The sequence below is a fragment of the Bos indicus x Bos taurus genome, chromosome 23 (assembly GCF_003369695.1).
Source record: "Bos indicus x Bos taurus breed Angus x Brahman F1 hybrid chromosome 23, Bos_hybrid_MaternalHap_v2.0, whole genome shotgun sequence".
NCBI classification, from domain to species: Eukaryota; Metazoa; Chordata; class Mammalia; order Artiodactyla; family Bovidae; genus Bos; species Bos indicus x Bos taurus.
The window spans coordinates 8,827,889-8,840,866 of record NC_040098.1 but is presented as its reverse complement, the minus strand read 5'-3'; the positions used below and the strand labels follow the sequence as shown (position 1 = coordinate 8,840,866).

The 12,978-nt window shown below is 58.5% G+C and overlaps 1 protein-coding gene across 1 annotated transcript in view; it reads right to left on the bottom strand.

Annotated features, from left to right (window-relative positions):
• ITPR3 (inositol 1,4,5-trisphosphate receptor type 3) overlaps positions 1-12,978 on the bottom strand; it is a 68,058-nt gene that overhangs the window by 25,646 nt on the left and 29,434 nt on the right. The window contains exons 5-21 of the mRNA XM_027523947.1: positions 12,518-12,676; positions 12,234-12,332; positions 11,340-11,423; positions 10,616-10,762; positions 10,333-10,428; positions 9,712-9,762; positions 9,377-9,519; positions 8,414-8,513; positions 8,175-8,335; positions 7,425-7,566; positions 5,756-5,917; positions 3,519-3,691; positions 2,879-2,998; positions 2,309-2,491; positions 1,383-1,634; positions 1,149-1,293; positions 505-625 (exon numbers count right to left, since the gene is read on the bottom strand). Coding sequence (XP_027379748.1) covers positions 505-625; positions 1,149-1,293; positions 1,383-1,634; positions 2,309-2,491; positions 2,879-2,998; positions 3,519-3,691; positions 5,756-5,917; positions 7,425-7,566; positions 8,175-8,335; positions 8,414-8,513; positions 9,377-9,519; positions 9,712-9,762; positions 10,333-10,428; positions 10,616-10,762; positions 11,340-11,423; positions 12,234-12,332; positions 12,518-12,676 — 2,338 coding nt within the window. The remainder of the gene's footprint in view (positions 1-504; positions 626-1,148; positions 1,294-1,382; positions 1,635-2,308; positions 2,492-2,878; positions 2,999-3,518; positions 3,692-5,755; positions 5,918-7,424; positions 7,567-8,174; positions 8,336-8,413; positions 8,514-9,376; positions 9,520-9,711; positions 9,763-10,332; positions 10,429-10,615; positions 10,763-11,339; positions 11,424-12,233; positions 12,333-12,517; positions 12,677-12,978) is intronic.

Genomic DNA, 12,978 nt, shown 5'->3' with positions numbered 1-12,978 from the left:
TCTGCAAAGAGGAGGGAGGGGTGGGCAGAGGTGAACCGTGTGGGGAGATCAGTGAGAATCCTCCGGTGGAAAATCACAAGAGCTGTTACCGAGCACGAGGGATCAAGGGACAATGTGTGGACAGCGCTAAAGCCTGGGCTCAGTCTCCGTGCACTTTTTGTTTAGATGAGTTTATGCCCCCCTGACAGCAAGGCTGTGTCTCCTCTCAGATGGCTGTTCCTGGATAACAGGGTGCATCTCCCCATCTGACCCGGAGCTCCACAGGCAGGGCCTCATTATCTCCCTCAAGACCCGGATGTTGGAAGGCAACTCGCCCAGATCCCAGGGTCTCCACAGCTCTTGCTCAGAGAAGGGGTCTCTCCGGTCCAGCCAAGGCTGGAGGAGACAGGGACCCAAGACGCCCCCTGGCAGCAGAGCCAGGAGGCAGGGTGCCCAGGAAGGTGAATGGGAGAGGACTTCCCTTGCTAAGGGGAAGCCGCTGAGCGCTAGGGAGCGAGGCCTCACCGCCTGGGTCCTCGTAGGCCTGCACACAGTCGATGATGCCCAGCAGAGTGCGCGTGAGCCGCAGCAGCTCGCTGAAGCTGTAGAAGCCAAAGTAGATGAGGTTGTGGGCCAGGCTGACCACCTGCGGAGAGGGGGCGGGACCGAGGCCAGCATGAGCCCAAAGCAGTGATGGGTGGGACCTCACAAGGGGTCTTCTGGGAAGGGCGGGGGGCAGGGCCCGCTCGTTCAAGCAGGGCTCAGCCGGTATAATCGAGGGTCCCATTGCTAGGATGTCAGGGCTGCGTGGACACGGAGCCAAGGGTCCCATATCAGCGCCGCCCGACCCCAGAGAGTTACCGAGGAAGACCTGCCTGCAGAGGAGTCTACTGTGGGGGGGACAGGACAGAAATGCAGGAAGTAGGGGTTGGGGGCTCCTGCCTGCGACCCAGCCCTGCGCTGATGGGGTGCATGGACCAGGAGGAGGCAGCCCTCTCCAGGGAGTCAGGAGAGAAGCCTCCCTCCTGGGGAGTCCCAGCGGTCTACACAGTCTCCCTGCCCTGACAGGGACGCTGAGGGAAGTTAGGTTAAGGATCGCACCGCCCACCCCCGGGGGGACTGAGACCAGGGGAGGGACCGCGCCAGCATCCCGCCGAGCCCTAGCCCACCTCAAAGGTGAGCTTGTTCTTCTCCTCGTTGGCGAAGGGCACGGCCTCACTGACCACATTGTTGAGGTAGTCCTCCACAAACTCCATGGTGCTGGCGAACTTGTTCTTCTTGTCGTCTCGGGAGGCGTTGAGGTTGGAATCGTAGCTGGAGGAGGTGGAGGTGGCCAGGCGTGAGGGTCCCCGGGGTCCGCCCACTCCAGCCGGGCCCTGCCCGCCCTCCTCCACCCAGCTCACTCCTTGATGGTGATGGCCGTGGGGATCTCGGTCCAGAGGCGGGCGAACTTGACGGGCGTGACCAGCTCCTGGGGGTCGCGGTCCACGTGCACGTGGAGCATCAGGTGGCAGAAGGAGGCGCGCAGGTCAAAGGGCAGCATCTCGTCCGCCATGCACAGGAAGATGAGGTCGACGCCCAGCTGCTGGGAGATCTCGTCGATGGCGAGGTACTGCCGGTCCAGACACATGCGGGCGAAGAGCTTCAGCTGGTACCTGCGGGGCAAGGAGGCCGGTGAGGGCGTGGCAGGTGGGCTCTCAAGGGCTTCTAGCACACGCCTGGGCCTGCTGAAGACCGGTGCGTGCTGCACGCGTGCTACCCAGGTGGCACTAAGAGTAAAGAACCCATTTGCCAATGCAAGAGTTATAAAGGGACGAGGGTTCAGTCCCTGGGTCGGGAAGACCCCCTGGAGAAGGACATGGCAACCCACTCCAGTACTCTTGCCTGGAAAATCCCATGGACAGAGGGGCCTGGTGGGCTACAGGCTATAGGGTCACAGAGTCGGACACAACTGAAAGTGACTTAGCACGCGTGCACGCCTGTCCCAACTTTATAATGTGGGTAATGACAGGCCCTGCCTCTCAGGGTTGTTGTGAGGCTGAACTGAGTGATCGGGTGAAGTGTTTTGACCAGTGCTGGGGACAGGGTGAGCATCTGATGAGTGTTACCTAGTGTTCTTATTTTTAAAATATGGATGTTGGGAAAGGGGTGTGGGTCTCTTTCAGGCCACTGCGCCGAGCCTGTCCTCAGGCCAACAAGTGCTCCTCGGGCCGCCCAGTCACGCTGACTTGGCCTCGCAGGTGAAAGAGGAGGCAGGAGCACCCGCAGAAGCCGCTGGGGCTCGTCCCAGGGCAGGGCCTGGCCGAGGCCGGCTGGGGGCCCCGGGCACCTGTAATAGCTGAGCACGTTCTCGTCGTGGGCATTGCCGGCCCGCGCCTCCTGAGCCAGCTGCCGGACGCTCTTCTCGTGGTGCTCGTTGTTCTTGTCGGTCCACGTGAGCCACACTTCCTCTTCTGAGTACTCGATGCTCAGGTACTCGTGGGACTGCGCCATCTCCTTCACGGGCCGAAGCCTGTGGATACATGGCACCATCGATCGGAGCGGGGCCCAGAGCCCTCCCCGCCAAGCACCACAGCCACCCCTCCTGGAGCTGGGCTGAGGGCCAGCCGGCTCCCAGGTGGCCTCCCCTGTGGGAACGACCTCCAGCTCAGGACCCCAGACAGACCACAAGCTTCGGGAAGGCCGGGGCCTTGGCTCCCTCTCCTCTGTGACCCTGCCCTCCCCCACACCATGCCAGGCACTGAGCTGGGCACACAGCAGGCTCTGGGTGTCTGTGGAGAGCAGGGAGCCTGTTCCAGCCTGAAGCTGGCCAGCGCCCCAGCTCTAAGGCGGCCGGGGAGCCGGGCAGGGGGTGCCCTGGGAAGACTGAACCGCGGGTGGGAGAGTGCAGCCAGCTCACTCGGTCTGGATGAGAATGTCGCTGTTCTTGGGGTCCAGCACACACTTGCAGATGAGCTCCTGGGTGACGGGGATGGCGATGTGATTGGACACACACAGATCGGACAGGTAGTCCAGGAACCTGGGGGAGGTGACAGCAGGGAAGAGCTCAGAGGTGGCCCCCTGGAGGGGGCAAAGGTCCGCCCGCCTCCCCAGCTGGCAGCTCCAGCTCCCCGGCGCCTGCAGTTTACTGCTCCTCCTCCCTTCCAGAGCTCAGAGCTGGGGCTGCAGACTCCCCCGGGAGAGGGACAACCCACGGGCATCACCCTGGGGCTAACTGCCTAGGGGCAGAGAAAAGGACGCCCAGGGGAGGAATGATATTCAAAATATTTAACTGCTTCACTGCGGGCACTGACTCGCCTGTTGAAAAAGTTTCCGGGGGCCTCCTGCTGCACCAGAATCGACACTCTTACTGCTAAATTGGGCCAAATTTGGGGGGACTCAGGGAGGGGCTGGGGGGACCAGGGCCTCAGAGAGGGGGCAGTTTACCAACAAGTGCAGAAGGATTTCAAGATTTAACAGCCAGCGTCAGCGGCTCTCTTCCCCAGGCAGCGCTGGGAGTGGGGAGGGGTGGTGGGCTGGGACCGGCGAGGGGGGCCCACCTGGGCTCCCGGTTCTTCCGCACCAGGCTGACAAAGGTCTCCACCTCTGTTTTGGTGATGTGCTTCTCCAGGAGCTTGCGGTTGTTGTGCAGCAAGGCAGTGATGGTGTCTTCGGCCAGGATGTCATAGCCAATCTGGGACTGCATCATCCCGAACTGCTTGGCGATGTGCTCCTAGGGACAGCCAGGCTAAGGGTCACAGGGAGCCCGCTCTGCTCCAGGACACTGCCTCCCAGGCCCCCAGACCCTAGGAAGTTAAAAGGGTCCAGGAGAGGACACCAGCCCCAGGCCGAGGGTGAGTTTATGTAACATAGGTATTTAGCTCCCACCTAGCTCCGTGCCAGAGTGAAACCCCCATCACGGAGGGACCCTGTTTGTTAGCAGACCAGCTACATGATTGGTGGGGCCCAGTGAAAATGAGATAGCAGACTCTTCCCAGAAATGAACCCACACACCTATGGTCAATTAATCTTCAACAAAGGAGGCAGAATATACAACAGAAAGTCTCTTCATCAAGCGTCATTGGGAAAGCTGGACAGCCGTATGTAAATCAATGACCTTAGAACACACCATCTCACCAAAAATCAGCTCAAAATGGCTTAAAGACTTTAATATAAGACACAACACCATAAAATTCCTAGAAGAGATCACAGGCAAAACATTCTCTGACAAACTGTACCAGTGTTTTCTTAAGTCAGTCTCCAGAGGCAAGAGAAATAAAAACCAAAATAAACAAATGGGACCTAATCAAACTTACAAACTTTTGCACAGCAAAGGAAATCATAAACAAAACAAAAAGACAACCTACAGAATGGGAGAAAATATTTGCAAAGGATGTGCCTGACAAGGGCTTACCTTCCAAAATATACAAATAGCTTATACAACTCAACAACAAAAAACGAACCCAATCAAAAAATGGACAGACCTACCTAAATAGACAATTCTCTAAAGAAATACAAATGACCAATAGGCACATGAAAAGATGCTCAATAACACTAATCGTTAGAGAAATGCAAATTAAAACTATTAATACAATGAGGTACCTCCTCACACCAGTCAGAATGGCCATCATTAAAAAGTCTGCAAACAACAGATGCTGGAGAGGGTATGGAGGAAAGGGAACTCTGCCACACTGTAAGTGGGAATGTAAGTTGGTGCAGCCACTATGGAAAATGGTACAGAGGTTCCTTGGAAAACTAAAATAGAATTACCATATGATCCAGGAATCCTACTCCTGGGCACATATTCAGACAAAACTATAACTAAAAAAGATACATTCACCCCTGTGTTCACAGCAGCACTACTTACAATAGCCAAGACACGCTGCTGCCACCGCCAAGTCGCTTCAGTCGTGTCTGACTCTGTGCGACCCCATAGACGGCAGCCTACCAGGCTCCCCCGTCCCTGGGATTCTCCAGGCAAGAACACTGGAGGGGGTTGCCATCTCCTTCTCCAAACCCAAGGATCAAACCCATGTCTCCTGCATTGGCAGGCAGAGTCTTTACCACTGAGCCACCAGGGAAACCCCACAGTGGAATACTACTCAGCCATAAAAAAGAACAAAAGAACACCATTCACAGCAACACGAATGCAACTAGAAATTATCATACTAAGGGAAATTAAGAAGAGAAAGACAAATGCCATATGGTATTACTTGTATGTGGAATCTAGAATATGATACAAATGAACTCACCCATCAAACAAACAGGCTCACAGAGAACAGACTGGTGGGTGCGGGGGGGAGGGGAGGGGCTGGGGGAGGGAGGGGGGATGTTGGGGTTAGCTTGCATATATAGAATGCATGAACAGTAAGATCCTAATGGACAGCACAGAGAACTCTGTTCAGTATCCTATGACAAAGCATAGTGGAAAAGAATATTAAAAAAGGAACATAGATGTAACTGAAACACAGACGTATGACAGTAATTAAAAACATTATAAATCAACTATACTTCAATGAATTCAACTAGAGGTAATTTTTTTTTTTTAAGAAAAGAAACAGCAGGATTCTTATTCAAAAATTAAGAATTTCAAGACAGCCACCGTGGAACGTTAAACCCAGTGTGAGGTCCCTCAAAGGACGGAGCCAGGCTGTGTGCCGTGAGGACCGGCCTACAGTCCGATCCCCTTGAGACTGCGCCTGGCACAGCGCGGTGCGCCTTGGGGAGCACGTGCGGGGTGAAAGAAAGCGGAGCGCAGGAGCCGGCGGGCAGGGGGCAGCGGGCTGCGGCAGCCCACCTGGTTTTTGCGGTAGTCCTCCTGGGAATGGCGCAGCACTCGGTAACACAGGCGGAACATGTGCTGGTAGGGCGCGTTCTTCTGGTCCGACAGCTCCTCCAGCCGCACCAGGGGGCCCTCGCCCCCCTTGTCACGGAACGGGGCCTTCAGAATGCCGAAGATCTAGGGAGCACGGAGAGTCAGGAAGAAGCCCCGCATATGCCCGTGCCCCTCATTACCCTCAGCCTCACGCTGACCCTGCCCGGAGGCCACCCTGACATTAACCCCCAGCTGGTTCTAAGCTGGACATGGCCCCAGCCCACCCCTCACCCGCTCCCCTCTCCTGGCTGGAGTCCCCAGGACACTGGCCTCGGCCGGCCCCTCCCCACCGCGAGTCCTAGTCTCAGCTCAGGTCCCAGGCCTGCCTCAGCCTCTGCAGGGAGGGCTGAGGGTGGCTGCAGCTCAGGAGTCTGAGGCTAAGAGAAAAGGCAAGCCAAAGCGGGTGGCCAGAGCTTAAGGGATCAGACGCAGGCCTGCCTTGTCCAAAAACAAGTTTAACTCGGGGACTGGGTGTGGGTGAAGAACTGTTATAGAACAGCAACCAAAGAGCCAGAATCACCCGGAATGAGAAAACCTTAGTTGGAACCTGATTGCCCCCCCAAAAAACGAGCTTTACACAGGCGTTTGGGGAAAGGCCCAGAAGGCTGGTCCGGATCAGGTATTGTCGCTCGTTTCCTTAGGTGTAGTCGTGAGACTCTGCTTATAGAGAACGATGCTTTTACCCTTAGGAGAGGCACACTGAAACGTTTAGAGGTGAGGTGCACCCTCCTTTGAGATGCGTGGACACAGGGGCGGTCTGGAGATGGAGAGTTATAGAAAGCCAGACTGGCAAAGTGGTAACGAATGCGTGTTCACTGTACTGTTCTTTCAATACTTGCTCAACATTTGAGATTTTTCATAATAAAAATTTGGGGAAAAAAAAAGTGTTTAAAGCACAAGTTCTCAAGCTGACATCTGCATGAAAATCCTGGCCCTACTGCTTCCAAGCTGTGGCCTCGGTCAAGTGACTCCAACCTCTGCGTGCCTCGAGGGTGAAACGGGGATAATAATTAAGAAGACTTCCCCTGGGTCGGGAGGATTAAACGAGGTGACGGGCACTAAGGGCGGAGGTGGTACATGGTAACAGTGCAGGAAGAGGTGATGAGACCAACCGCACCTCAGATTTTTTAAAAAAATAATTAAAAAAAAATGTTTAAAGAAGTGATGAGAAAACAGAAGGGAGACCACAGCTCAGCTGGAGAGGTGAAAAGGCAGGCTTATGTCAAAAAGATGAGCTTTCCCTGGTGGCTCAGTGATAAAAAAAATCCGTCTGCCAATGCAGGAGACACGGGTTCGATCCCGATTTGGGAAGACCCCACATGCCATGGAGCAACTAAGCCCAACTAAGCCACACCTACTGAGCCTGTGCTCTAGACGCCGGGAGCCACGACTATGGCAGCCCACACGCCCCAGAGCCCGCGCTCCGCAACAAGGGAAGCCCCCCCAAGGAGAAGCCAGAGACAGCCCATGCGCAGCAACGAAGACCCAGCACAGCCAAAAATAAAGAGAATACATATATATTAAAAAAAAAAATAGAAGACGTCCTGCTCGCTGGCCACGGGTCCGCCCAGCCCCAGGTGTGCACGGCTACCTGTTTGAGGATGTTCTGCTCTCGCATCAGCTTCTGCCGCTCGCGGTTGGGCTTGGTGACCATGATGTCCAGCACGTTCTGCCCATTGTTGGGGACATCACTGACAAAAAACACCAGGTCCTCCAGCAGCTGGATAACAAACCTTCACAAAGGGACACCAGGCGAGAGGAGTGTGAAGGGCTGACCCTGGGCACCCTGAGGACCCCCTCACGTGCCCCCAGGGGCAACCACCCCTTCCCCACAGCCAGCCCTGCCGTCATAGCACACAGCCTGACACCTGACTTCCACTTCTCTCCCAGCCTCACCCTGAGCTGCCCTCCACGCACACCCCTGCCCCCATCCACCCTGGATTCCAAAATGCCCTCTAGACAGAGAATCCCAGGATACTCCGATCTGGAGAAAAACCAGTAGGGCACACGTGGGGTGTCTGGTGTGAAGGGCTCTTCATTTCCATCCTGACTGCCACTTACTAGCTGTGTGACCACGGACAAGTCTCTGAACCTCTCTGCGCCTCAATCCCATCATGAGTGAAACAGGGGTAATGATGACTCCATCACAGAGCTGGTTCTTGGAGTATGTGAGCGGTGAGCCTGGGGCCCCAAGTCAGCCAGGGCCCGGCAGGGCCTAGTCCCCGCCTATCACCCCACCAGCCTGTCCGGCTTCTGCTTTGACGCCTTCGTCCACGAGACGCCCACCCCAGGAGGACAAAGGCTCTTGGGGAGCCCCTGGAACCCTGCCCCTGCAGCCCACCTGCGGTCATTCTGGCTGATGAAGCCCTCGTGCAGCTTCTCCACGGCGCTGGCCAGCATGGAGCTGGCGTCGTTGGCGAAGTCCAGGTCTCGGATCTCGGACACGGGAACCGACACGATGGCGAAGGCCTCCTTGTCCTCCTTGGTGGGGCAGGTGCCCAGCTGCAGGGACACAGGTCAGCAGGGCCTCCCGGGACCAACCTGGACCCCAGCCCGGCCCCCAGCCCTCAGGGCCCGCACCATGAGTCGGATGGGCCGCTCCTCCTCGACATCAATGGGCACGTTGGTGCTCTGGATCCAAGTGTTGGTGCACAGGTGCCGCAGCCGGACGTAGGAGTTCCTGCAGCGGGCCAGGGCCGGGCGCAGGGAGCGCGTCGCAGCGCCTCCCGGCCATCTGCCGGCTCTAACCCCCGCGGCCCTGCATCCTCCTCCTGCCTCCACAGCCAGCGGCCGTGGGCCAAGGGCGCCCGTCCCCCCCAGGTGAGGAGCCAGAGGAGAGAAACCCCAGGCCCTCACACCTCGCCCGCTCTCCCCAGACCCACGCACTCCAAGAGCCCAGGCGTGCATGCAAGCTCGGGACCCAAATTCTTTGGACAAATGAGGTTATTTACACTATTTATCCCTTTCAGTGTCAACATGCCTGCGTCTCACGTCAGAAATAGTCATGTCTTTGATGGTGAAACACAACTACCTTTCAGAAATGAAAAACAATCTGAACCTCCAAGTACATCTGGCCTCAAGATGCAAATAAGGGATTGGGTAATCCTCCCATCAGCCCTTTGATGGGTAACTTGATAATCCCACTACACAGGTGAGGATGTCTGGGCCAAGTGACCAAGTCAGCTGCCTGAGGTCAATGTTAAAGCCTGATTGACACCCAGGAAGCTTCCTGATGTTCCATCCTAAAATCTCCAGGTTGGAAGACCTTAAAGGTTAAGGAGTCCGTCCCCCGCACCCAATGTGTCCTGAGCCCCAGGCCAACTGGCTGTAAAGAACACTGGAGAGAAGGCGGCACCCAGGGTGCAGGGCCCGTGGCCCAGCACATGCCAAGTTCAGCGGCGGTGAGCTCCCTACAGCTGCCTCGGATCTGGATCTCCAGAGGGATGGGTCATGCAAGGAAGGACAGAGGAGCAGGGGGTACTGGGGGTCCGGATACTAGCCCAGGCAACCCCCGCCAACCCCAGGCCCACAGTGCCCACCCACCGGGGCACGAAGGAGTCGGTCTTCTGCAGCGTGGTGGGGTCCAGCTCGAAGAGGGAAGCGATGTCGTTGCCGTGGGGCACAGCCACCAGGCGGTACTTGATCTTCTCCCCAGCGTTCCGGCGACCTGTGCGGCCCTGCGCACCCTGGGGGCGGGCACCCTGACTCAGGCAGGAGCCCGTCCCTCCTCTCAGGCCCCCTGAAACCTCTCAGGATCCCACCCGAGAGGCCTTCTCCCTCCAGCCCGCTTCCCAGAGTCTCATGGCCTCCCCACCCCCCAACACCAGAGCCACGCACAGTCACCCTTCCCCGGCCCCCAAACCCTCCCCGGTCCTCACCGTGCCTGCTGCCTTGGGATCAGAGGCATCACCCTTGTAGCTGGGGTTCTCCTGCTCAGAGATTCAAGATGGGGAGCTATCCACATGATCCCCGCTCCAAAACGAGCCTGGGTTGGGGCAGGCAGCCCCTACCCTCCCAGGGGTGCCCAGCCCGGCCCCAGAATTCATGCCAGCCCTGGAGGACACACCCACAAGATCACTGCCCTCCACAGACCCACAGTTGGATGGACGGACAGACAGACACACACACACACACACGTCCTGATACACACAAGCCTGTGCGTCATGGACAAAGACGGATGCGGAATGTTAAGCTGCAACAGGGCTGGGAGTCGAGCTCACTGCTGTAGCCCCAGGGCCCAGAACAGCTGCTAGCACAGAGCAGGAGCATCATCACACCCGTGAGACTTATCATCACCCGAGCATGACTACAAATACCGGTTAAATAGATAAATAAGCACAAATAAACAGAGTCAACAGACATGTGAGTCTGCGTGCAGGCGTGTGCCAGGCACACACGCCCATGCATGTGTGGAAGATCAACCTGTTGGGAGTGTCTGTCTACACACCCCCAGGATGTGGGGCTGGGGCTCCCAGGATGCCCTCTGCCTCCCCACCCACCTCAGCAGCCAGGTAGTTGCCGGTGGCCAGGTGCTTGAAGCGGTAGAGGCCGTTCCAGTGGCCAGCTCCTCCACGGCACGGGTCGTGGTGGACCACCTGGGCGAGGCAGGAAGAAATGCATGGGAGGAACGCTGCAGGCCCAGAGGGCTCTGGGAGGGTGGCTCTGCGATCCTCTCTGGCCCCTTGGCTGCGGAGGGGCTCAGAGGAGACGGACGCTGTGTGTGCGTGTGTGTCCGGGGTCGGGGGGGGGTGACCTCCCACCCGGCAGGGGCGGGGCTCTGACCTCCACCTCCCAGAGGGCGTTGGAGCTCGTAGCCGATGTGGCAGACTGGCGCAGCGTGGTGCGCAGGAACACCTGCAGCTTGCCCCTGTACTCGTCGCACGTCAGGAACTTCTCCTGCTCCGCGTGGAACAGCCGCACCACGTCTCCCTGCAGGCGGGCTGTGGGCTCAGGGCGGCCGGGGACCCTCCCAGCAGGCGAGCCCCCGCCCCGCCCCATCTTAGACACCTTCCAGAGCCAGCAGGTACACAGAGCCCCAGCCCACCCCCACAGAGGGCGGCCACGGGCAGGGGAAACCCCGCGTGTTCGATTGCCCACCCTGGCAGGCACAGGCCCTGACCAGGCAGCCTGGCATCTTTGACGGAGAGGGCATGGGGCAGAGGGTAGGGGGCTTGGCTTGGAACTGTGGAGAGGCGTGGGTGAGGGGAGAGAGTGCTCAGAGGATCTGTGCCCACGGCCCCTTCCCAGAAAACAAAGTGAGCTCAGCCAGGACTGGGAGCGGATGGAGCAGGGGTTTCAAGGCCAGAGACAGAGAAGAGGCCAGCTGGGGCGGCTGGGAACGGCCCTGCGGGGTGGGGGGGCTGCAGGGGGTATGGAGCCAGAGAAGGAGGTGCGTGGAGCACGGACGGGACAGGAGCAGAGCCGGGTGCCCGGCAGGTGGGCGCGGGCTGGCAGGGGGACCAGGAGCGGGTGGGTCGGCAGGGGAAGGGGTGTCCCCAGTCCTTACCCCTTTCAGCACCTCCTCCAGGTGGTCTCGGAACTGCATGAACAGGTTGATCTTCCAGCTGGTGTTGCAGTTCACAGAGTTGACCTGGGGAAGCACGGAGAGACCCGTGAGGCTGGGCAGGCCCCCAGCCCCTGGGGAGTGGGCGGGGCTGAAGGCCCTGAGCGGGTGAGGGGAGACCAGCCCAGCGCCCATGAATGAGCACAGGGAGGGGGTGTCTGCCCCCAACCAGGGCCCCCAGGTCCCAGCCCACCTGCCCTGGGGCAGCCACCCTGTGGGCTGGAGAATGTGGGCAGACGCTGGGAGACAGGAAGAGGGTCGGGAAGGCCCACCCAGCCCCTCCAGCGGTGGACAGGACCAGAGGGAGCAACCCTGCGGGGAGCGCGTGTGCAGACACTCCTCCACTGCAGGGCCAGCCCAACGAGACTACCAACTAGGGTCCCCGGACTCTTTAATCTACAGAAATTAGTAAGAAGCCAGACAACCAGTTCAGACAAGGCTTTAGCGGGATTCATGCTGCAGCCCTAGAGAGCAAAAGCAAGTCCCAGGTGCCCTGCTAGCTCGTCTTATAAAGGGTGAGAGTGGGGTGGATCCATGGGCCGGGCCAGAGGTGTGGCTTAGGCAGCCTCCCGCCCCCTCGCTGGTGCCCCGTGCAGCAATCATGCCCAGTACCTGGCTTTCGCTCCCAGTATCTCAGAAATAGCAGCTGGATTTTCGCCTTTTTGTATCCTACTGTTCCTAACTGCCCCCACTGTGAATGCATGCTGTTACGCTCAGCCTCATAGTTTCTTTGGATTTTGTTGCTCGAGAGACGTTTGGCCAGGTGCAGGCCCTCCTGCAACGCGACCCAGGTCCCAGCCTACTTCAGTCCACCTCTCTCTCCCCCGCCCCGCTCACCTCCTTGCAGCCGGCGTTGTCGCTGAGCTCGTAATTGCTGGCGTGCAGAGGCTGCCCGGCGTTGACGGGATTCAGGATCACCTTGTCCCCCACAACCACCTACGGGGACCGACGGAGCCGGGTGAGGGTGCGGAGGGCGGGGCCCCCAGGCTTCTCTCTGGTCACTCTGGCCCCTGAGAAACGGGCTGGGCTCGTGCAGCACCCCCGCCAAGGACCCTGTAGAAGGCCCCCTGGAGCTGCGGCCCGTGCCCTCCAGCAGGGCCCTCCCCCCAGGTCATCCTCACGTTGTCCCCGTTGCTCCGCAGCTTCCAGAAGGGCTGGATGAAGAGCCAGGAGCCCTCGTTGCCCGTGGCATCCAGCGTCACCCTCATGGCATTCTTCTCCAGCAGGGCTGGCAGCCGCTTGTTGACGGTCAGGTACTTGTTACTCTTCATGTGCAAGAGCTGGGGGGCAGGGCGGGGGTGAGGTCACCCCAGGAGGCTGGCCCATCAGAGCAGCGGGTGCACAGGACCCTTGGACACACAGGACATAAACACGACCACATGCACACTCACACCACACCCAGTCTGGCACCCAGGTGATCACACAAAAAAGCCCTGCTCTAAACACCGTACTCGTATTAGCTCCCGTAATCCTGTAACAGCTGAAGAAAAGTATTTACTATCGCTGGCCTGATCGTCCGGATGGGGAAAAGAGAGGTCCAGGGAAGGGAAGCAACTCGCCCAGGCCACAGAAGCACCACATG